Consider the following 24,892-nt stretch of genomic DNA (forward strand, 5'->3'; position numbering starts at 1 on the left):
GACCTAGTATCCTGCATCCCACAGTGGCCGACCAGATGCCCCCGTGAGAAGCCCACTTATGGGATTTGCTGTCACAAGATGTAGTGGTGGCCACTAGCTGGAAGTTGACGTCCAATGTATCTGCAGGGTAGGGATGGAATCATAGAATAGCAGAGTTGGAAGGGGCCTGCAAGGCCATCAAGTCCAACCCTGCTCAATGCAGGAATCCACCCTAAAGCATCCCTTACAGATGGTTGTCCAGCTGCCTCTTGAAGGCCTCTAGTGTGGGAGAGCCCACAACCTCCCTAGGTCACTGATTCTGTTGTTGTACTGCTCTAACAGTCAGGAAGTTTTTCCTGATGTCCAGCTGGAATCTGGCTTTCTGTAACTTGAGCCGGTTATTCCATGACCTGCACTCTGGGAGGATCGAGAAGAGATCCTGGCCCTCCTCTGTGTGACAACCTTTCAAGTATTTGAAGAGTACGATCATGTCTCCCCTCCATCTTCTCTTCTCCAGGCTAAACATGCCCAGTTCTTTCAGTCTCTCTTCATAGGGCTTTGTTTCCAGATGGAAATCCGGCTGTTTTTGGGCTTGCCAGACTTCTGCAGCATGCCCAACTCAGTTTGCTTTTGTGAGACCGGTCATGCAGTTTCTCCAAGTTACAGGGACTTTAACACATCTTTTTTGTTGTTGTTTTGGGTGTAATTTGTACACATAAGATTTGTGCAAATTTCAATCGCAAATTTCAGTCATAAATCCTGCCAATTTGCATAAGTCACAATTTGAAAAGATTATAACGTAGGTGCCAGGGGCCATACTATGCATGTTCATACAGAAAAAACTCCTGCAGGGCTGGCTAAGGCATCTTTGGAGTTGTAGGACATTTTTCTGTCTAAACATTCATAGATTGTTCCCTTAGGTTCCTAGGCCATTTGTGAAGCTTCTCCCCAGATTCCCAGGTCCTGGCTCAGAAGTCGCTTACCTCATTGATGCTCTCCAGTTGTACCATTGGGTCCGAAGGTCTCTTCACCAACCTCTGTGCTGAGTCCAAGACCGCATCAAATGCACTGTCAGAAGACTCCTGCGTGGAGCTGCAAGCAAATCAGCAAATTCAGATGAGAAATGAGGTTTCTGAACCTGGATAATAACAACATCGCAGTTCTGGTTTAGGGTGCACATGAAACAATCATGGTCTGCTGTCAAATCCTCCTTTGTTTACATGGGGGAAATACAGCTATACTTTTGAATATAAGCTTTATCACACCAGCGTTATATTGTGCAATCACTGTGAATTGCATGCAAAGGACTCAGAAGTTTTCCAGCTTATAATTTATTTATTGCATTTCTATACCGCCCAATAGCCAGAGCTCTCTGGGCGGTTCACAAAAATTAAAAACATTCAAAGTATAAAACAGCAGTATAAAACCATAATATGAAATACAGTATAAAAGCTCAACCAGATAAAAACAGCAGCAATGCAAAATTACAAATTTAAAACACCAAGTTAAAATTGTCAGCTGCCTTGTGAAGGCCCCTACCTTGAAAGGCAGCCAAGAAATGTTTTAAATAATTTAAAAGGGGGAAAAAACCATTTTGGTGCAGAATTAAAAAGCCCCTAGCCTCTCCCAAAGAATCATAAAGACCGCTGGGAAGCTTAGCTCTGTGAACAGCCAGAGGCCTTCTGGCGTCAGCAAGGTGAGGTGGAGGGAAACACTGAGGGTTCAGCCTCATAAGAGCAGCCAACGTGGGCTCCCTCAAGAAGGTGTGGAATCCCGTGGCTGGTCAAGGCCACAGAATACAGAAGATCATCACCAGCATGGACCGCGAAAAACCAAGCGAAATGCAAAAAAAATAAAGTACTATTGCCATATTTCAAAGCAGTACATAACTGGGCACTTGGGTGAGTTCGCAGACCACTGGGTCTTCTGGAAACGGATGAATGTCCAGGGGCAGCACTCTTTCCTCTCCTCTAAGAGGACAGGAGCCCAGAATTCTAGGCAGCTATTTGGTGCAAAAATCTGGAAGGTTCTGAGGAGTGCTGGAGGAACCTTCTCATTCCAAATCATGCCTATCAGTGAGATGCTGAATATAAGAAAACCCACCCACTCAAACTCTATTTACACTACATAGACTAGTTTGATACCAGATTCACTATCTTCCCCCAAAGAACTTTTGGACATGTATCTTGGAGAGGGTTCGGAGAAGTGTGCTAGAACTTTAGCCACCTTTGCAGAAATATTATTTGCAGGAGGAATCACCAAGGAAATGGAATGGCTGTTAAAGGCAGTTTAAATCTATAGCTTGACTCATCTTTGGGACTGTCATTTGGGCACATCTAGGACACAGGAGTAGTCCCCTCCCCGCTACTAGAACAAACCAAAGGTCCATCAAGTGCCAGATCCAGGGGCCATCCAAATGATTCCTTTCCAGGAAGCACAGAAGCAAGGCACGAAGGCAACAACTTTCACTCTTCCCTCATACATCACTTGACTACCACAACAATGCTTCAGAGCTGCATCGCCTCTAAAAACACAGGCTCCACTTAGTTGCCATGGCTAACAGACTGATCCTCCATGAATGTGTCTGTGCATCTACCATCTGTGTGAATTCCACAATTCTGGAATTGTGTTCTGGTATTGAACAGTGTGCTCTTTCTGGCATAAGGTGAAGGATCTTGGAATTGTTGTAGATCACAAACTGAATATGAGTTAACAGTGTGATGTGGCTGCAAAAAAAGCAAAATGCTATTTTGGGATGCATTAATAGAAGTACAGCTTCCAAATCGCTTGAGGTACTGGTTCCCCTCTATTCAGCCCTGGTTAAGCCTCATCTTGAGTATTGCATCCAGTTCTGGGCTCCACAATTCAAGAAGGACGCAGACAAGCTGGAGTGTGTCCAGAGGAGGGCAACCAGGATGATCAGGGGTCTGGAAACAAAGCCCTATGAAGAGAGACTGAAAGAACTGGGCAGGTTTAGCCTGGAGAAGAGAAGATTGAGGGGAGACATGATAGCACTCTTCAAATACTTAAAAGGTTGTCACACAGAGGAGGGCCAGGATCTCTTCTCGATCCTCCCAGAGTGCAGGACACGGAATAATGGGCTCAAGTTACAGGAAGCCAGATTCCTGCTGAACATCAGGAAAAACTTCCTGATTTTTAAAGCAATATGACAATGGAACCAGTTACCTAGGGAGGTTGTGAGCTCTCCCAACCTGGAGGCCTTCAAGAGGCAGCTGGACCACCATCTGTCAGGGATGCTTTAAGTTGAATGCCTGCATTGAGCAGGGGGTTGGACTCGATGGCCTTATAGGCCCCTTCCAACTCTACTATTCTATGATAAGACCTTTTTATTTTCCCAGCATTTTAGAAGTCAAGTCTTTTAACTTTACTGTTTTAAATCTGTTACTGTATTTTAAAATCTCTGCATTGCTGCTATGTTTTATTCTGGTTATATTTTTATATTGCAATTTTAAGCTTCTATATTTTATTTTATTCTGCTTTTGTGCTGTATTTTGTGGTTTTAATTTTTGCGAACCGCCTAAATGGCTTTGGCTATAGGACGGTATAGAAATGTAATAAATAAATAAACTTCATGTTATTGCTGTTATTTTACTTAAGAGTGTGTGTGTGTGTGTAAACCATTTCAAGTTAGTATGTTTTATAAAGCACGTGAGAACGTATAAAACATTTTAAATAATCAATCAATCATGTAGTAATATTGGGCAGAGAATTCAGCACCTTGAGAAATGTAAGCTTACAAAACTACTGGCCATCACTACATCTTGTGACAGTGAACTCCATATGGCATTCGTGCGTTGCACAAAGATGCCTAGTCCTGAAGCCTTTACGCTAGGGGTGTGCACGGACCCCCAATCTGGAGGTCCGTGCACAGCCGCTGCTATTCAGATGGGCTTTGGTACTGTGAAGTGCCAGGTCACGTTGCTTCGGCGCTCATTAATTTCAGCTGCCAAGCAAAACTACTGTACAGTCATCGTGGAAAAGGGGAAGATGGTTCTGTGGTTTCTGTGGTTTTGCTACCAGTCACCCTGATACCCCTAAACAGGGCAGAGATCTGACATTTTGGTACCTGGCAGGAGGAAGACCCATCTGGTTATCCAAAGATTTGGTTTGTAGCTTTGCAATGAAGTTGTCCAAGTTGGATTTTTCAAGGAGTTTGTTATCTACAAGAAAAGAAAAAGAACAGAGGCTATGAAAATAAATCCTGGAGGATCTAACCTGCTGTTGGCAATGACGTCTGTGCTATTTTCCACCCATATTTTTTCTGTGAAAAATGTTCTGCTTTTAGAAAGTCATTGTTCAAGGAACTGATTAGTGACCTAACGGGATACGCACAATACAAGTCAAATAGGACAGTCAGAAAGGATACAATACCATTCAAATCTAACATCAAAGTTGCAATTAAACTTTTTTCAAGGGATTATCTCCTTAGGAAGCACATATATTTATGGACACGGCTTTCACGCATGCTAAAATCAGTGGGTTCCCAGTTTTCAGTACCTTCATTTCCCCCCCTTAAAATCAAAATAATGTCATGGAAACGTATGCTACTGAGTTGTCATGTTTTCAAATATTTACAAGTATTCTAATATTTGTTTATTTATTTATTTATTACATTTATATACCACCCCCATAGCTAGAGTTCTCTGGGCGGTTTACAGAAATTCTAAAATGAGATAAAAACAAGTATACAAAATTTAAAATTCTAAAACACAGAACATACATACATGAAGCATTAAAAACAGTTAAAATAAACATGTGGGTGATTAAGATGTGCCGCCATATGCCTGGGCAAAGAGGAGAGTCATAACCTGGCGCCGGAAAGATAGCAGCGTTGGCGCCAGGCGAGCCTCGTCAGGGAGATCGGTCCATAGTCTGGGGGCCACCACCGAAAAGGCCCTGTCCCTTGTTGCCACACTCCTCCGAGCCTCTCTCGGAGTAGGCACCCGGAGGAGGACCTTAGATGTTGAACGTAGTGACCGGGTATATTCACGTCGGGAGAGGCGTTCCGACAGGTATTGTGGTCCCAAGCCACAAAAATTTCTTTAGAAGAACAGTTTTGAATTTGTATAAATATAACCCCTAAGCACTATGTAATGATTCCCGGTGCTGTCAAATATTTCAGGTCAGCTACTTTTCTGGAAAAAAAAAGTCCACTACTGTATTTAAAATGAACTTGAACAGCAGAGCAATCCTTAGCCCCAAACCCAGTTGCTGGCTCCAAGTTCTGGAGGACCGTAAGACAAGACACTTTCAATGGGGCGCTGCCGTTGGCACATGCACAAAGGCCCTCTCTTGTATTACTTCCTCCTCTTTGAGAGCAATGAGGTTTTGGCACTGAGGATTAATTCTGGGCTTGAGCTATTGCAAAGATAAATGCATTTATCTCATCTATATTCCGTGATATCTCTAAGGAGCAAAGGTAGGGTGACCATACAAAAAAGTGGACAGGGCTCCTGTATCTTTAACAGTTGCATAGAAAAGGGAATTTCAGCAGGTGTCATTTGTATGCGTGCAGCACCTGGTGAAACTCCCTCTTCGTCACAACAGTATATATGAAGAACCTGGTGAAATTCCCTCTTCATCACAACAGTTAAAGCTGCAGGAGCTATACTAGAGTGACCAGATTTAAAAGAGGGCAGGGCACCTGCAGCTTTAACTGTTGTGATGAAGAGGAAATTTCACCAGGTTCTCCATATATGCAAATGACACCTGCTGAATTTCCCTTTTCTATACAACTGTTAAAGATACAGGAGCCCTGTCCTCCTTTCCATATGTTCAGCCTAGGATTGAGACCCTGTCCCCAGAAAGTAGGGTGCATTTTTCAATTCTGTAATTAAGATTCATTGGCCTGTTCAGACAACACACTAACCCATGATGGTTAAGGTAGGGTGCCCATATGAAAAGGAGGACAGGGCTCCTGTATCTTTAACAGTTGTATTGAAAAGGGAATTTCAGCAGGTGTCATTTGTATGCCTGCAGCACCTGGAGAAATTTCCTCTTCATCACACCAGTTAAAGCTGCAGGTGCTCTGCCCTCTTTTAAATGTGGTCACTCTATTATAGCTCCTGCAGCTTTAACTGCTGTGATGAAGAGGGAATTTCACCAGGTTCTCCATATATACAAAGGACACCTGCTGAAATTCCCTTTTCTATGCAACTGTTAAAGATACAGAAGCCCTGTCCTCCTTTTCATAGGGTCACCCTACCATAGTGGCTACATAAGCACAGTTTAAACACGCTCACTAACCACTTGCCGCAAGAGTTAGCAGCCTAATCACGGCTTAGCATGTTGTTTGAACACGCCCAGTGTTATATTTGTTGATAAACGATTACTACCATCGATGGGATTTCAGACTGTGGCAAGAAATGTAAATAATTAGCTATAGAAAAGAGCAGGCAGGATGTCCCGTCATATTTTCATTTCTCAGGGATGAGAGATGGCAATCCTGGGTCTATCCATGTCAGTACAATCAGTACTTTTAGGCCAGCTCAGCGTTTAACAGCAGCAGTTGCCATGACACCGCCCTCCTTCCCTCCCAAATCTAGCAGAAGGCTGAGTAGGCCGCAGGGATTCATGAGCTTCAAGCTGGTTACCATGGCTACGAAGACACACAGAACACTGCAGGCTTGTAAAAGGGATGGCAGAAGCGTTTGGTAGCGAAGGCAGAAGCCAATGACTGAATGCTTCTGTTCTTCTGGAATCAGCTACCTAGGGAGGTTGTGGGCTCTCCCACACTAGAGGCCTTCAAGAGGCAGCTGGACAAGCATCTGTCAGGGATGCTTTAGGGTGGATTCCTGCATTGAGCAGGGGGTTGGACTCGATGGCCTTGTAGGCCCCTTCCAACTCTGCTGTTCTATGATTCTGTGATTCTGCCAGAGACAGTGGAAGCTAGGGTGACCATATGAAAAGGAGGACAGGACTCCTGTATCTTTAACAGTTGTATTGAAAAGGAAATTTCAGCAGGTGTCATTTGTATATATGGGGAGCCTGGTGAAATTTCCTCTTCATCACACCAGTTAAAGCTGCAGGTGCCCTGCCCTCTTTTAAATCTGGTCACTCTAGTATAGCTCCTGCACCTTTAACTGTTGTGAAGAAGAGGGAATTTCACCAGGTTCCCCGTATATACAAATGTTGTTGTTTATTCGTTCAGTCGCTTCCGACTCTTCGTGACTTCATGGACCAGCCCACGCCAGAGCTTTCTGTCGGCCGTCGCCACCCCCAGCTCCCCCAAGGTCAAGTCTGTCCCCTCCAGAATATCATCCATCCATCTTGCCCTTGGTCGGCCCCTCTTCCTTTTGCCTTCCGCTTTCCCTAGCATCAGCCTCTTCTCCAGGGTGTCCTGTCTTCTCATGATGTGGCCAAAGTACTTCAGTTTTGCCTTTAATATCATTCCCTCAAGTGAGCAGTCTGGGTTTATTTCCTGGAGTATGGACTGGTTTGATCTTCTTGCAGTCCACGGCACTCTCAAAATTTTCCTCCAACACCACAGTTCAAAAGCATCTATCTTCCTTCGCTCAGCCTTCCTTATGGTCCAGCTCTCGCAGCCATAGGTTACTACGGGGAATACCAAATGACACCTGCTGAAATTCCCTTTTCAATACAACTGTTAAAGATACAGGAGCCCTGTCCTCCTTTTCATAGGGTCACCCTAGTGGAAGCCAGCTTTCAGAGGGGGAAAAGGAATGTTTAGCCTGGAAAAGAGAAGGTGGAGGGGAGACATGGCAGCACTCTTCAAATACTTGAAAGGTTGTCACACAGAAGAGGGCCAGGATCTCTTCTCGATCCTCCCAGAGTGCAGGACACGGAATAACGGGCTCAAGTGACAGGAAGCCAGATTCCGGCTGGACATCAGGAAAAACCTCCTGACTGTTAGAGCAGTACGACAATGGAACCAGTTATTTAGGGAGGTGGTGGGCTCTCCCACTCTAGAGGCATTCAAGATGCAGCTAGACAGCCATCCATCAGGGATGCTTTAGGGTGGATTCCTGCATTGAGTTGGGGGTTGGACTTGATGGCCTTACAGGCACCTTCCAACTCTACTATTCTATGATTCTATGAATTTAGGAGAGCCAGTGTGGTGTAGTGATTAGAGCATTAGACTGGGACTCGGGAGATCTGGGTTCTGGTCCCCATTCAGCCATGAAGCTCAAGGGGTGACTTTGAGCCAGTCACAGACTCTCAGCCTAGCCTACCTCACAAGGTCGTTTTTGTTGTGTGGATAAAAAAGAGAAGGAGGATATAAACGTAATAATAAAAACAACATTTTGCACATTGGGAAAAAAATTGATCTGATATGCTCATCCCAGAAGTGTTTAAGCAGCGATTTGAGATTGTTTGTATCATACGCAGAACTAGCTGCATGTTATAGCACAGGGAGCTGAACGCATGCGTGACTTGGCCGGCCCTAACAGACGTGAACAGGGTGGGGCCAGAAGAAGTGGCTCAGGGCAGCCGGCTTCCCAGCACCATGAGGCTTCAGATGACACAAAAAGGGAGGAACTGAGCAATTCAGCTGGCTGGCAGGAGACTGCAGGTGCCATTGCTGTACAAAGTACGGTGAAATGTAAAAGGGGCGCAGAAACTCAGGTGCAACAGCCAAATCCAGCCCACCTGGGGCCAAAGCCTTCCGGGGCTACCCAGATGGAACAGCTTTGGCTATTGGGCGGCATAAAAATGTAATAAATAAATAAATAAATAAAATATCCACACACACACCAATAACTTCTCGAAAACTGAATTTGACCTTCCAGAATTAAATTGCACACGATTTTGTAAACCACTCAGAAAGCGCCAGATATGGGGCGGTATAAAAATGTAATAAACAACAGCAATAAGAACAACAATAATGTAAAACCAGAGGAAAAGCCAACCAGAAAACTTAGCTGCTGTGACGAGCCAGGGTCATAGTCCCTGAAAAAATGAGCAAGGGGGACCCCAAAAACCCCTCTCTTGAGTCTAAAAGATAAGATGGGTTTAAGCTAAGGAGGAGCAAAGCTTCACATCTCTCTGTCGATGTGGATGACCAAACTCAACCCTTCTCATCCACCAAGGATGCCTACCAAAACGTAGACTGTACCTTGTACGTAGCTCTGTTTAAACAAACTGCATTCAACATTGTACCCATTTCATTGTCATTTATATTGTTCTAAAAATACCTTTAGTATATATTTTTTGCATTACAAAAAACCTACTCAACTCATTGGGGGGGGGGGGGAACCAGCTATTAAGCACTGCTACATCAGCCATATCAATTACAAGGTTCCCCACGTGAATATACCCGGTTACTACGCTCAACATCTAAGGTCCTCCTCCGGGTGCCTACTCCGAGAGAGGCTCGGAGCATGGCAACGACGGACAGGGACTTTTCGGTGGTGGCCCCCAGACTATCTCCCTGACGAGGCTTGCCAGGCGCCAACGCTGCTATCTTTCCTCTCGAAGGCCTTTAGTGTGGGAGAGCCCACAACCTCCCTAGGTAACTGGTTCCATTGTCGTACTGCTCTAACAGTCAGGATGTTTTTCCTGATGTCCAGCCGGAATCTGACTTCCTGTAACTTGAGCCCATGATTCCGTGTCCTGCACTCTGGGAGGATCGAGAAGAGATCCTGGCCCTGCTCTGTGTGACAACCTTTGAAGTATTTGAAGAGTGCTATCCTGTCTCCCCTCAATCTTCTCTTCTCCAGGCTAAACATGCCCAGTTCTTTCAGTCTCTCTTCATAGAGCTTTGTATCCAGACCCCTGATCATCCTGGTTGCCCTCCTCTGAACACGCTCCAGCTTGTCTGCGTCCTTCTTGAATTGTGGAGCCCAGAACTGGACGCAATACTCTAGATGAGTCAATGCAACAGAAAACTCCACAGAACTCTCATCACAACACTGCCACACAACTATTGTGCAGGAACTCTCTCCTCCACACAGTGTGGATATTCTGCGTGGAATGTTTTCCAAAAAAAACCTCCAGTGTTGTGTGGAGTTCTCCCGCCAGACAACACATTTCTCAATGGTTGTGTAAAAACTCCACCATGGAGTTCTAAAACCACCGTTGAGAAATGTGTTGTCTGATCTGAGCCAAACTCTACAGTCTTCAGCAGGAAGTGGATGCCGAAATGACTCCCTTCTGCTTCTTAATATGTGTAGCATTGCCTCAAACAGGAACTCAACGATTTGCAGATCCTAGTTTCTGCTGCATATTAAAATTTGTAATGTATTTATTTTTATTTATTGCATTTGTTTTAGGAATGTAGACCCCAACCTTCGAAAACATTCCAGGACATTTCTCAAAATTTCAAAAGGCAATCACACACACCCCACCACCACCAAAGAAAAAACAAAATTACTGTATACTGGGCTAAACGGACACGTGATCTAATGTTGCTTCCTATGGCTGCAATACCTTGCTTGGCCACCTACAGTGGTGGTGCTGCAGGAGAGCAGAGAAGGGAAGGTCCACCATGGGGGTGGGAAGACCCTCTTGCCAGAGTCCCTGGTTTGAGCATCCTTGAACCTGGGCTCTCAACCCTCCTCAGTCATTAAGCTCATTGGACAACAAGGGGCCAACCACTCTCTTGTAGATCACAAGCTGAATAGGAGCCAACAATGTGATATGGCTGCAAGAAAGGCAAATGCTATTTTGGGCTGCATTAATAGAAGTATAGCTTCCAAATCACGTGAGGTACTGGTTCCTCTCTATTCAGCCCTGGTTAGGCCTCATCTAGAGTATTGCGTCCAGTTCTGGGCTCCACAATTCAAGAAGGACGCAGACAAGCTAGAGCGTGTTCAGAGGAGGGCAACCAGGGTGATCAGGGGTCTGGAAAAAAAGCTCTATGAAGAGAGACTGAAAGAACTGGGCATGTTTAGCTTGGAGAAGAGAAGATGAAAGGATAGCACTCTTTAAATACTTGAAATGTTGTCACACAGAGCAGGGCCAGGATCTCTTCTCGATCCTCCCAGAGTGCAGGACACGGAATAACGGGCTCAAGTTAAAGGAAGCCAGATTCCGGCTGGACATCAGGAAAAACTTCCTGACTGTTAGAGCAGTACGACAATGGAACCAGTGACCTAGGGTGGTGGTGGGCTCTCCCACACTAGAGGCCTTCAAGAGGCAGCTGGACAACCATCTGTCGGGGATGCTTTAGGGTGGATTCCTGCACTGAGCAGGGGGTTGGACTTGATGGCCTTGTAGGCCCCTTCCAACTCTGCTATTCTATGATTCTTACAGGGCTTGCTGTGAGTCCAAAATGGCAAGAAAAGCCACCTGCACTGTGCTAAGCAACTTGGAGAGAGGGTTTGAGAGAGATGGGATGAATAAAGATGACGTATGATGTGAGTGAGTCTGTGCTAGTGGCTGCAGGACACCAGGGTGGGATGGTGTTATCAATTCAGATTCAGTGAAAATGTCATTAATTATCCAGTACCATCAAATCACATTGTAATTTGCGTGAGCAAAAAAGGCAGGTCTCTGCCCCCAAGGAGCTTACATCCCATTTCAGCGGTGGCACGGAAACCCATAAAGGACAGGGAGGGGCAGAGGGAAGGAGATGCCTTGTGCACGGGAAGCACTCGAAGGCTGAAACTGAGGCACAGCGAGCAGAGAGTGCAGTCCTTGGCCAATACTGCTCCAGCTGCACCCATCCCAAGGAGAATCGGCACATCAAAAACAACAACAGCCCAGAGTAGTTTGCTTTCTTTTCACAGCTTGTCCTTTTGCACAGTTTAATTTTTAATATGTTCTCTTCACCAAACTACAAGTTTGCAAGCAGCACAAATTAGGGATGCTTTGAATTGGCAGGAAAAGAAAGAGGCTCGGGTGGGCCTTTTCATCAGCAGGGGAGGGGACCGGGGTGGGGGGAATATCAATTTGATGAGGGTGGAGACAGGTTTCATGCCTGAAATTAATTGTTGTTGTCAATGTTTAAAATTGTGCAGAAGAGCCAGGGCGGTCGGGCGGGTGGGGGAAGGCAAGAACATGTACACTTAGGTAGGGTGACCATATGGAAAGGAGGACAGGGCTCCTGTATCTTTAACAGTTACATTGCAAAGGGAATTTCAGCAGGTGTCATTTGTATATATGGAGAATCTGGTGAAATTTCCTCTTCATCACAACAGTTAAAGTTGCAGGTGCCCTGCACACTTTTAAATCTGGTCACTCTAGCATAGTTCCTGCACCTTTAATTGCTGTGATGAAAAGGAAATTTCACCAGGTTCTCCATATACACAAATGATACGTGCTGAAATTCCCTTTTCTATGCAACTGTTAAAGATACAGGAGCCCGGTCCTCCTTTTCATATGGTCACCCTAACTTAGGCCTAATCTATACCAGGCAGGATATTGCACTATAAAAGCGGCATATATATAAGAGGCAGGAGCCACACTACTGCTTTATAGTGGTATTGAAGTGCCCTGACAACTGTTGGGGCCACCTGGTGCTCACCCCGGGCTCGTCCCTGTGAGTCCAGATGATGCACAGGAGATCCCGGGGTCAGGCAGGGGTGAAACCCCCCTGGACGCGGGGTAAGTGAAACCCCATTTAGCCCGGTTTTCCCCGCAGTCTCGGGTTCAGCCCGAGACTGCGGGCGTGTAGCCCGTTCTGCTGCTGTTCCCGGCTACCGCACTTACACACGAGTAGCTGGGAACAGTGGTGGATGGGCCGCAGTGCTCCCACCGCCGCCGATATCACCCGGCCTGGGGGACATCGCGGTGGCCATCACAGGCCGGGGGACATTGGTGGCGGCCATCACAGGCCGGTGGATATCGCGGCAGCGGGAATTGGCGGCCGGCGACATGGGGGGGCGGGAATTGGTGGCCGGCGACATGGGGGGCAGGAATTGGCATCCAGGGGGGAATGGGAGATCATGGGGGTGGGATTTGCAGCCAGGTTGGGGAATTTGGGGGCAGGGCCCCCCAGAAAACCCTTTTTTTAAAAAAAAACACCTTACCTTTTCGGTGGTGCGCTCCTGCACACGCGGGCCCTTTAACAACAACAAAAATGGCGGACGCGACGGGGCTTCGTTGCATCTTACGTGTAGATAGGCGCGACAGCCCGTGCTAATTGTAGCGCAGCCTCGCCACGCCTGAAGCACCGATTTTCAGGTAGGTCTAGCAAGGCCCACGGACCTTATACCGCTTTCATACCACTTTCATAGCACTATATCCTGCTTGGTGTGGCTCCTGCCTTTTATGTACTGCTTTCATAGTGCAATATCCTGCTTGGCGTAGATGAGGCCCTAGTCAAAGTGAGGGTCCGACCTAGAAAAGACCGAACAGGCGCAACCACGGGCTTTTCTTCTTCCCCGACACCTGAGACCCATCCTTGACCCTAACTCACAACGTGGGCCTTGTTTAAACGCGCTGCCAAAGCTCTCCAAAACGGCTTGCAGTAAGGACCAATACAAAATTCAACGAAACCACTGATCGTGAAAGAAAGCGTTGCCACAGAACGACCACAAAAGCCACCGACACCACATCTGCATCGTAGCAGGACTGAGCAAGAACGTCCCTCGGTTTACATGCAAGAGTCCCAAATACTCTCTGGACAGGACCGTCTTCATCAGCCTACAGAAGATGAAAGGGGAGATGGCCCAGTAGTGTGAGAAATAAAGAGATATGTTACTTTTTCAATAAAGTTAATGCCAATATATATTCAATAAAGCTAATGCCAATATATATTCAATAAAGCTAATGCCAAAATGTATATTATGATTTTGTTAGAGTGTGGGCCAATGGGGCAGGGTCTTGCTACTGAGAATATATGGTTGAAAATAGCTTCAGCCTGGAAACACTGATCTTCGCTGAGGCATAATTAATGGACAGGGAAGGGCCCAAACAGGTGCAAAGCGCCGTTAGACTATTCAGTTGAAGTAAAAGAGAATAATACGGAACTTGTGGTTAGACTAGTGGTCAGAAGAAGTGACAAAACTGAAACATACATCTGTTGTTTTTGAACTTATGACTTTTGTGGTTACCTGATGGGTGGAGGGATGATCAAGAGCAATAAAGTGGGTAGGCCCAGATAAATCAAACCTATATTTGGGCATAAGTAAATAGAGATGGGTGGAATATTAAATGAAATGAAAAAGCAAGTAATCAAAGGCGGGACAAAGCTGCGTGCCGGGATAGGCTGTAACCCCACAAGTCTCTGACCAATCACGAGACGGGGAGGGACCTCTTCGGCCGGGTGTAGGGTATAAGATGTCGTGACATGTGCTTGGAGGGTGTGCCTACTTTGCTGGACACCCAGACTTGCAATTCTGTATCAATAAAGGTAACAGAGTGCTTTCACCATTGTCCTTGAATCTTTATTTCAAATCGCATTTCTAACAATTTGGGGGCTCGTCCGGGATCAAGCCATCGTGGCTGCTGGCCATCGGTGCCAGACACAGGGAAGACGCGTCCTGCTGAAGTTTTGGCAGCCCCTCTGGCCAACACCGAGGGTCAGTGGTCTGACTGGCAAAATCCTGGAACATTTGGACTGGTGAAACCACTTAGGGATTCAGGTGTAGGCACTGGATCGACCAGGCAACTTCGTGCACGAACCAAGGTAAGAAAATTGACTATTAAGTATTGCCTTGGTGGTCGGGATGGTGGGTGGATGGGAGTGGAGAGTCCTGAATGATGTTTGAGACGTGCCCAAGAGGCACGAAGCGAATGTGGAGTCTCGGATCCGCGGTTCCATTTCTTCGCGAGAAGTATGGCCGGAGAGAGACGAAGCGATTGAAAGATTGACTGTTGGGTGACACTTCCACACCTTGGGAGACGTTTGGTGGTTCGCGCTTAGCCCCACTTGGGAGACATTTGGCGGTTCGTATTTAGTGGTTCGCGCTTAGCCCCATTCTTTGGGAGACAGTTGGCGGTTCGCACTTAGTAGTTCGCGCTTAGCCCCACTTGGGAGACAGTTGGCGGTTCGCACTTAGCCCCAAGAAGTATCCACACCCTGAGTGGACTATTTGCAGGAGTTGCTTAGTCCAGGGTCCGGGGTTTCACCATGGGAAATAAGGTGCCTAAAAAGGAGAAAGGACCATGTAACGATGAGTCTTCTCCAGGCCCACGACATTCCTCTCGATAGTCCGTTGGGGAGGATGCTAATGTCCTGGGAATATTTATCTTGTACAAAAGGAAAAGATAGGACGAAGATGATTAAATATTGTTGTTTGGAATGGCCAAAGAAAACCATAGAACCCCCTAGTGTTTTCTGGCCAAAATATGGGTCTGATGAAGCCTGGGTGTCAGACTTTAAACTTCTATGTTAACAATAAAACTCCAGGATCACAAGAAAACGTATGCCTCTTGTTGGATGACTAAGGATAATAAGGAGCAGTTGATACCCCTAAAAATCCACAGGAAGAAGAAGCAAGTCAAAATACCAAAGACTCCTGAATTTAAAATCCTGAATTTAAAATAGGAACCGTTAAATTGCCTGCCTCCTCCTTATGTATTTCTGCCTAACCAAGCTAGTAACATGGTGTCAAATGCACCATGAACAAAGGGGGGGCGGCAGAAGAGGAGGGAGAAAAATAGAAGAGAAAGAATAGAATAGAAACTCCAGGTGTGCCTGTGTCAAAACCTGGAAATTGCCATATGCAAGAGGCCTGTATGTGGCTTGATTGTGGTTATAAGAACATTGCAGTTAGATTCACCAAGTTAAAATCAGACTGCCCAGAAATAGTAAAAACATTATAAAGAAAACATGTAAAATTTATAAGATGCCATCTAAGTTAAAGTTAAAAAGATTAGTGACTTTGAGTCAAGAAGATTGGCCACTCTTCACCAGAGTAACCTACATTACTGTGGCCTGCCGAAGGTTTATTTGAAACAGACAGGCTCACGCACTTGAAACATTATTTAGAAGGAGTGGGGGGAAACCCTCTCCTTTTCCTGTACTAGCAGCAGTTGTGGTTAGACGGCCAGAGGTAAAAAGACTTCAAGCCAACATGCCAACTCCCAGAAATAAAAGTGCTAGGTTATTTGCTATCCCTTCGTCCATAAGAATTCGAAGGTTAAGCATACCCGATTTGAGTAGAGCAGATACAGAACATAGAAAACTTTATTTGTCTAGACAGGTGGCCCAACCAAATGTGATGGGCTACTTGAACAGTGAGTTTGAAAAGACTTTGAAAAGCAAATGCAAGCTTTCTATTTGGACTTGTCCTTTAGGAGTCCTTGGCCAAGATCCAAAGAGTCATGATAGAAAAAGTGAGAAAAATGCTCCCTGTAAATTGTTTCCTGTGCTAAAATTTTGCTGCCCCAAATCAAGCTCCAGTCAGAGCTTACCAGCTTTAGAATTCAGCTGATAATTAGAATTTTGAACAGAGATTACTTAGGCCTTATGGTCTAGCTAGAAAACCCTTCCCCACTGGAGAACTTGTTTTAACAGAAGCAGACCTCCAGTTGTCAGATTTGTGAAAAGAAGAATAAAAAAGCCACACCTAAAACCCAAAATTTCTCCAGCGTTCGAGAGAAAGAATGAGACAATATTCTTTTTTAAAAAATTAATTTTGTCACCAAGAATTGGCAAGACGTGGCTAAGAAATTACAGAAAGTTGAAGGATAGAATGATCTAAAGCAGCCACCTGGAGCGGCAGATCTCGCCAGCCTGGCCCCCCCTTCTCATGCAGCGGGGGGGGGGAGCTCGCAAGGCAGACGCTGGCTGGCTGGCTGCATGGCTCTGCCTCCTTGGAAGGGGAGGGGAGCTCACTAGACCAGATCTGAGGAGAAAGAAGAGGAAGAGGAGAGACACACGTAAAGCACCACGTGTGCGCGCACAAGAAGCAAGATGGCAGGGGACGCTTACCCTCTGCGCCTGGGCTGGTCTCCTTGGGAGCAGGGGCTGTCCAGGTCTGGGGGACTAGCTCCCGAGGAGACATCCCCCTTCGCAGATCGAAGGCGAAGGGACTGGCGTTACCCGACACCCCCTGCCCTTGTCGGTCTCCCTAAGAGCAAGACTTTGAGGAGTTAGATTCTTTTCTTGGAAGTGAGGGAAAGTCACCGTGACTCTTTTTGTTTTTAAGGAGGGAAATGGAGTAAGAAGAAAAAAGCAGAGCCACCCCTTTTTCCCTTCTAAAGTGTTCAAGGAGAAACAGACACCACTAAGGAAATGCCTGCTCCCCTGATATGTTTCCTGCCAAAAATGCAGAGAAGGGCAACTAAAATGATGAAGGGTCTAGAGCATCTCCCTTACGAGGGAAGGTTGCATCAACTGGGATTGTTTAGTTTAGAAAAGGGAAAAGGGAAAGGGGAGGCTGAGGAGAGATAGGATAGAGGTGTATAAAATGACGCATGGTATAGAAAATATGGATAGAGAGACATTTCTCTCTCTCTAAAAATATTAGAACCCAGTGGAGTCATCCCATGAAGCTGAGTGGTGGGAGATCCAGGATAGAACTCACTACCACAAGATGTATTGATAGCCACCAATTTGGATAGCTTCAAAAGCAAGTTGAATAAATTCCTGGAAGTAATAATAATAATAATATATCAATACCTACTAGCCCTGATGGTTGTGTGCTATCTCTAATATTCAAGACAACAAGCCTGTGTGCACCAGTTGCTGGGGAACATGGGTAGGAGGGTGCTGTTGCACTGTGTCCTGCTTGTTCATCCCTGGCTGATAGCTGGTTGGCCACTGTGTGAACAGAAGTGCTGCTGGATGGACCCTTGGTCTGATCTAGCATGGCTCTTCTTATGTTCTTATGTTTTAAATTTTGTGCTTTTTATTTTTTTTCTATAAAACATCTGTTCTTAAAAATCAAAGTTACCAATTGGGGGGGGGGGTGCCAGTAGCTCACTTTGCCTAAGGCGCAAATTAGTCTGGCACCAGCCCTGACTAGATACAAAGCGGTTTAAAGATGAAAGTACATCTAAGAACAGATCTGGATGAAATGTGCTATCAAGCAAATAACTGATTTGCTCCTGAATGAGCCTTTCAGTGAAATTTTAGAGAAATCTGCACTGCTGCTTTTAAGGCGTTTTGAAGCGCTTTGAAAACGTTCATTTGAAAACTGTATATGCAGCATGTTCTGGACCCCAGCAGTTGTCAGAACTGTGGGGGGGGGCACCTTAGGGTGCTTTGGAGCAGTAGTGTAGATCCTGTCCAGGTGCTGGGAAGATATGCGAGGAAAGAGGGGCCTCAAAGAAGCCAAGGAGATGGACCTTAAAAAGAAAAGCCATTTCCAAAACCAGTGGTGGCTGGGGCAGAGAAGTGGGGTCAAAGTAAATACTGTCCTGAGACACAAGCCCCAGAGCCTAGAGATGAGTAATCCCGAACCCCAAAAAAACTACACCCTCCAGTTTGGAGTGTTAGCATTTAACGGGGTTAAAGTGAAACTGAAGTTGAAATAAAACAACCCAAACCCCTACATTGAGCTTACCAACTTGTAGAGAATGATTTATTGAAATGGCTGCGGTGTGATTGTTCAACAGCAGCCAGTGGCAAGTTTCCGCCTTGTCTGGGAGCAGGTACTGCATCTGCTTTGTATGTAGAAAGTTTTTTTTTTTAATCAAATCAGAGATTGAATAGATATTGCATGGAGAATCCAGATAAATCTATTACCTTGAATCCAGGTATCTTGTTTTCTTTGTTGAGAGCAACATATCTGAGATCCACATGATTGAAAAGTTGAAACTTAAAAACCACTCCCAGGCAAGAGTGAGGTTGCCTTGATAACACCAGATTGCAAACAGGAAATGTTGTAGTTTCGTCAAGCTGACAGAAAAGAGGAAGTAGATACTTGTAATAGAGAATCATAGAATAGCAGAGTTGGAAGGGGCCTACAAGGCCATCGAGTCCAACCCCCTGCTCAGTGCAGGAATTCACCCTAAAGCATCTCTGACAGATGGTTGTCCAGCTGCCTCTTGAATACCTCTAATGAGGGAGAGACCACAGCCTCCCTAATAGAGGTTGTGTTTGTTCTGTCCCAGGTATGAAGCATAAAATAGATTATTTTTGATAAAGCAAAGGGCTTATCTATAAATATCCACACTAACGTTCAATGTTCCTTTTCAATTTGCTACGTAGCTAGACTAATTTGTAAACCTAAGAATTTCAAGACAGCTGTGGGAGGCCCAAGGGCCAAATAGCCCTCTCATTGAGAAATTGTTTGAAAGAATCTTAATTTCAAAAATATAGTTGTCAAAGAAAAATGGAAAAATAGTATGTGGATATCTTATGGTGTTAAGCCAATTGCATCCTGAGACTTAATTAAGAATTATGTAATATGTATAGAGTTTTTAAAAGTAATTGAATTTACTAATGTTGTAGAGAGACTTGAATGTTCAGTTACCTTAACTACCTTTGTTATGGTAAAATAACTGATTTCCCACTACTTCCTTCGCCCAAACTCTTCTCTCCCGTCCTTCTTCCAAGATTCCTCATTTCCCTTTCCCAAAATGCCACCCTTGGGTGATTTTTAAATGATTTAAATTGAATAAAATAGACCCCCTGCTCCTAGGTGGGAGAGAGGGGTCCCATTTGCCTATTTAGGTGGGGTCGGTTGCTCAGGGTTGGGGACAGGCCCTAGCCGCTGGTTAAATCACCAGGCGCTTGACACACACACATACCTCTTGTTTCTCCTTCCCCACAGCTCAGTGGAAAACCAAGAAGAGAAATAAGAGGTAGGAATCTTGCCCATTAGAAAGAATGTCAAGCGCCAAAAAGGGAAACCGGAGAGGGAGTGGTTAACAGGTATTGGTTGAAGATGGTGGAGTATGTGACAAGAAGGTCTCAAGATTCATTGCTAGGAGAATCATGTAATGGTGAAGTTTGCAAGGTTGATGGGTTCACTCACCCATCTGAGCATGTTGGGAGGGCAAGGAAGAAGGATCAGTTATGACAATCTAAACAAGCACTGTTCTGAATCTTTTCCCTTACATTGCCAAGGGGGGAGAGAGACCTTTGTATAAAGTGATTTTTTTAGTACCACCTTGAATCTAAGAAACTAGTTTTAATTCTTTCCTGTCTTAAAATAGACTGAATAGAAGACAGAGTGATTTATAATTAGAACCATAAGATTGTTTGATGAGAAATCCCAAACTAATGAGTGTGCAAGAAGATTTCTTCACAGGTTTTCACAGCACCAGACCTAGAAGCCACAGGTCTGCTGCCTGATACCAAATTAAAACAACAGAAGTTATGAGCTGGAAGCAAGAGAGTTTGGACCCTTGTTCCTGACTGACCACTGTAATTGTTCAAAGCACTTGAACAACTGGCAAGTATTTGACTGTCCAACACATATAGAAATGTTTGGAGAATCTATAGCTGTAAGACTGTCTCTATCAAGGAAGAAATAATCTGTTGTGTTCTAAGCCTACACAGACTGATAGCCCAAATCTAAAAAGTCCAAGCAACATATGTGAAAAGCTGAACCTTGGATGCCATGGAAGTGATCCAGATGACCCATCTGTACCAGAGACTGAGAGTTGTCCAAATCTGATCGAGAAGTTAAAAGATGAAGCAAGCTGCCAGGAGGAAGTTGGAAAGCCCCCTGTGAGCACTAAAGACAGGTGTCCAGTGGAAGGAGATTGCTGAAGAGCCCCCTCCATGGAACGACATCTGGTCAATCAGCATGGCTGTCTTTGTAAACTCAGATCAGAGATATTCCTGAAATAACGAAGCATAAAAATCCTCGCAACGAAAAGTAAAACGACTTAGGACAACGCCATGGCATTCTTTAACAGTGAGAGTGTGTGCATAGAGATAAGAAATGGTCTAAGAACATGTGGTCCAGTCAAGAATACATCTTTATATACTGTGGTGAAAAAGATAACACAGGGTGAATAAAGAGGAGGGATTTGTGAGAAATAAAGAGATATGTTACTTTTTCAATAAAGTTAATGCCAATATATATTCAATAAAGCTAATGCCAATATATATTCAATAAAGCTAATGCCAAAATGTATATTATGATTTTGTTAGAGTGTGGGCCAATGGGGCAGGGTCTTGCTACTGAGAATATATGGTTGAAAATAGCTTCAGCCTGGAAACACTGATCTTCGCTGAGGCATAATTAATGGACAGGGAAGGGCCCAAACAGGTGCAAAGCGCCGTTAGACTATTCAGTTGAAGTAAAAGAGAATAATACGGAACTTGTGGTTAGACTAGTGGTCAGAAGAAGTGACAAAACTGAAACATACATCTGTTGTTTTTGAACTTATGACTTTTGTGGTTACCTGATGGGTGGAGGGATGATCAAGAGCAATAAAGTGGGTAGGCCCAGATAAATCAAACCTATATTTGGGCATAAGTAAATAGAGATGGGTGGAATATTAAATGAAATGAAAAAGCAAGTAATCAAAGGCGGGACAAAGCTGCGTGCCGGGATAGGCTGTAACCCCACAAGTCTCTGACCAATCACGAGACGGGGAGGGACCTCTTCGGCCGGGTGTAGGGTATAAGATGTCGTGACATGTGCTTGGAGGGTGTGCCTACTTTGCTGGACACCCAGACTTGCAATTCTGTATCAATAAAGGTAACAGAGTGCTTTCACCATTGTCCTTGAATCTTTATTTCAAATCGCATTTCTAACAGTAGGCTTGCATGGGAGGAGCATTCCATGTTAAGGAGTCACTGCTGGAAAATCCCTGCTTCCTCAAACAGGGGTGGTAGGCCTGCAAGAGCACCTCTGCATGTAAGCGGGGATCCAGGCCTCCCAGGCCATTTATGATCACAGGCCGGCAGTCGAGATGAGGCCAAACAAACGCAAGAGTGAACTTCTTCTTTGTCAGGTCAACAAAGGAATTGTCAACGAAAGAGTCTACAGTCACAGAAAGGTTATCATTCATAATCATGGTGCAACAGAGGAAATATTATGTCAATGATATAAAAACGTACAGCCTGTTGAGCCTCCATAGCAGAGTACAGTCATAGTTAAAAACAAAATAGCAGGCAAGATCATAACAGGTGAAGCAACGTCCCAGGAAAAAGACAAATCAGCGAAAGGGCCAGGGAAAACCAAGGACTCAGAGGGAACATGTCGACGACCTCTGAGTACTATGTGACAGCGCATAGTTTTATTTATTTATTTATATTTATTTATTTATTACACTTATATACCGCCCCCATAGCCAGGGCTCTCTGGGCAGTTTACAGAAATTCTAAAATTAAGATAAAAACAAGTATACAAATTTTAAAATTCTAAAACACAGAACATACACCCAGAAAGCATTAAAAACCGTTAAAAAAACCTAAACATGTGGGTGATTAAGATGTGCCGCCATATGCCTGGGCAAAGAGTTAAATGATGGAACTCACTACCACAGGATGTAGTGATGGCCACCCATTTGGATGGCTTTAAAAGGGGTGTGTGAGGCATTACACCCCACAAGTCAGTTCCTTAATGTATGTCTAAATTTGTGTCTACTGTGTTTAGAATATTGACCTGAGTGGGGGGAGACTGAATATTTTAGTAGGGAGAGGAGGATATATAAGGGGATGACTGAGGGGATAAGGGGGGGTTTAAAGTACTTGGGTTTGAGGGGAGAATTAGAGGATCAGGGTAGAGAGGGTTGTCTTTTGAGTGTAGCGTGCAGATAGTCAGTTAGTGTATATTAAACAATCCTGATAATAAAGAAAGTTCAAGAGTGAAGGTGTGAGAGAAAGGAAAGTATGCATGAGAAGAGAGAAAGGATTGGATGAGAAGTTTGAACAAAAGACAAGTTTTATTACGAAACAAAGTTTGGGAACATTGAAATATTTTTTTATTCAGTTTGTTTTACTCCCACAAAAATCCCACGTGTCTTCTTGGCATTTATCATCGGCAGTTATATACATATAACGCCCATTCTGATATTAATTCCCCATCAGCACATATAATTCATGAAATAATTCCTGTTTAACCCCTTTCTCCACATAGTTTGTAGAAAGGTGGTGTCAGGGCTGGTGCCACCATAGAGGCCACTCAGGCGGCCGCCTAGAGCACCAAGCTAAGAGGGGCGCCGGGCACAGCACAGCACTCACGCGCATTCTGTGAGCTGGCCCGGCCCGAGGATTCAGCTGGGCCTGGGCGGGCGAGATGGGGCTCCGTGCCCGTCCAACTGAAGCGAAGCCAGGGACGCTGGGGTGGGGGTGGGGCGGCTCCATGTTCGGACTTCCGGAACGCGCCCGGAAGAGAGAGAGAGAGAGAGAGAGAGAATGTATGGGGTGCATGGGGTCTTTGAGGGAATGCATGTGTTCATGCGTGTGCTTGGAGTGAGTGATGCTGAGTGTGTGTGTGCGCGCGTGTGTGAGTTGGGGGGGATGATTTGGAGGTGATATTCCTATTAAATAATGCATTTTAGACCCATAGACGTTCCTTTCCAATTTGTTTGCTATAATTGGCATGACGTATTTCTTGCACTTGAAAATAAATGTAGCAGTTGCAAAAATAAGAAGCAGTGCTTCTTATTTTTTCCAGGAAACATATGTTGTTAAAAATCAAAGTTGTCATTTTGGGGGTGGGTGGGGGTGAAAGTAGCTCACCTTGCCTAGGGCGCAAAATAGTCTGGCACCGGCCCTGGGTGGTGTTTGTCCCTCACCTCAAGCTCATAAAGTGGTGGCGCTTAGCTTGAGCAGGGAGCGTCCGCAGACAGGCCTGTGGTAAAGAGCTTGTGTCGTAGCACAGGAGGTTGGATCAATTCCTGGAGGTGAAGGCTATCCATGGCTACTGGCCCTGATGGTTGTGTGCTATCTCCAGTATTCGAGGCAGAAGACTGTGTGCACTAGTTGCTGGGGAACATGGGTGGGACCATGTTGCACCATGTCCTGCTTGGTCATCCCTGGCCGATGGCTGGTTGGCCCCTGTGTGATCAGAGTGCTGGACTAGATGGACCCTTGGTCTGATCCAGCATCAGGGCACTTCTGATGTTCTCATGACCTATATAAAGGCCCACCCACCATGTTACCGGAGATCCTCTTTAAGCAAAGATGTTAGGGATTGAACCTGGAACCCTCTACATCTTTCAGCCTGAATTCCATTTCAAAAAATACCAGCATGCTTTTGTGTCAAGCTTTTACTGCCAATAACTAAGCCTCCGGAGAGGGGGGAAACTGCACAAAAATTGGAAACCACCCTTCGGTGGTTGTGGGGAAAGGGGAGAAGCCAAAGGAAGAGGGCACAGCAATCTGGACCCCTAGCTGGGCAGGATTTGGCCCTCAAGCCAGAGTTGCTGCATCTCTGCTCTATATGCAGAGCGTGTGATCTGCCCCGGAGCACGACGACCCTCTCCAAATTACTTTGTCATCTGTCTGAACATACAAACCTGCCAGGTTCATAGCTTGGGGGTTCTCCTAGAACCATCTCTGTCACTTGAGGCCCAGGTGGCCTCAATGGCACCGAGTGCCTTCCACTAGCTTCAGTTGGTGGCCCAGTTACGCCCCTATCTGGACTGGAATAACCTAGCTTCAGTTGCCTATGCTCTGGTAAACTCCAAGTTAGATTACTGCAATGCAGTCTATGTGGGGCAGCCTTTGAAGACGGTTCGGAAGCTGCAGCTTGTGCAAAGGCAGTTCAGCCGAACGCTCAAAAAGGGGGAAAAAAGCTCCAGAAAGTATTTAACATATACGAATAAGGTTTCCAGCGTCAGGTCAGTGTTTAAGAATTGTACAATATGTGTTATGCATATAGTTTACTATACTATTTCCAGCCCAGGACATTTAAAACTGTAAAAAGTTTTGATATTAAAAGGTTTTACAACGCAGGCTTTGCAAGAATTTTAGTTAGATAATGACTGGGGTTCATGTTTAATGTTCTAGTAAAAATTATTTGCTGCACTTTGTGAGAATGTTTTCTAAAAACATTTTTAAAATTCTTTATAAAAAATTTCTTATAAAATTATGAATCAAATTACATTATTTATAATCTCTAAATTTGATTGTTTAGACAATAAACTGCTATTGAAATGTTGAGAATACCATAGGTGTTGTATCCCA

The 24,892-nt window shown here is 45.0% G+C and overlaps 1 protein-coding gene across 1 annotated transcript in view; it reads right to left on the reverse strand.

Annotated features, from left to right (window-relative positions):
- Positions 1-24,892, reverse strand: part of ATG16L2 (autophagy related 16 like 2) — an 83,386-nt gene that overhangs the window by 40,931 nt on the left and 17,563 nt on the right. Inside the window, 2 exon segments of the mRNA XM_063127810.1 lie at positions 963-1,071; positions 4,067-4,160. Coding sequence (XP_062983880.1) covers positions 963-1,071; positions 4,067-4,160 — 203 coding nt within the window.

This window comes from Elgaria multicarinata, chromosome 5 (genome assembly GCF_023053635.1).
Source record: "Elgaria multicarinata webbii isolate HBS135686 ecotype San Diego chromosome 5, rElgMul1.1.pri, whole genome shotgun sequence".
Taxonomy (NCBI): Eukaryota; Metazoa; Chordata; class Lepidosauria; order Squamata; family Anguidae; genus Elgaria; species Elgaria multicarinata.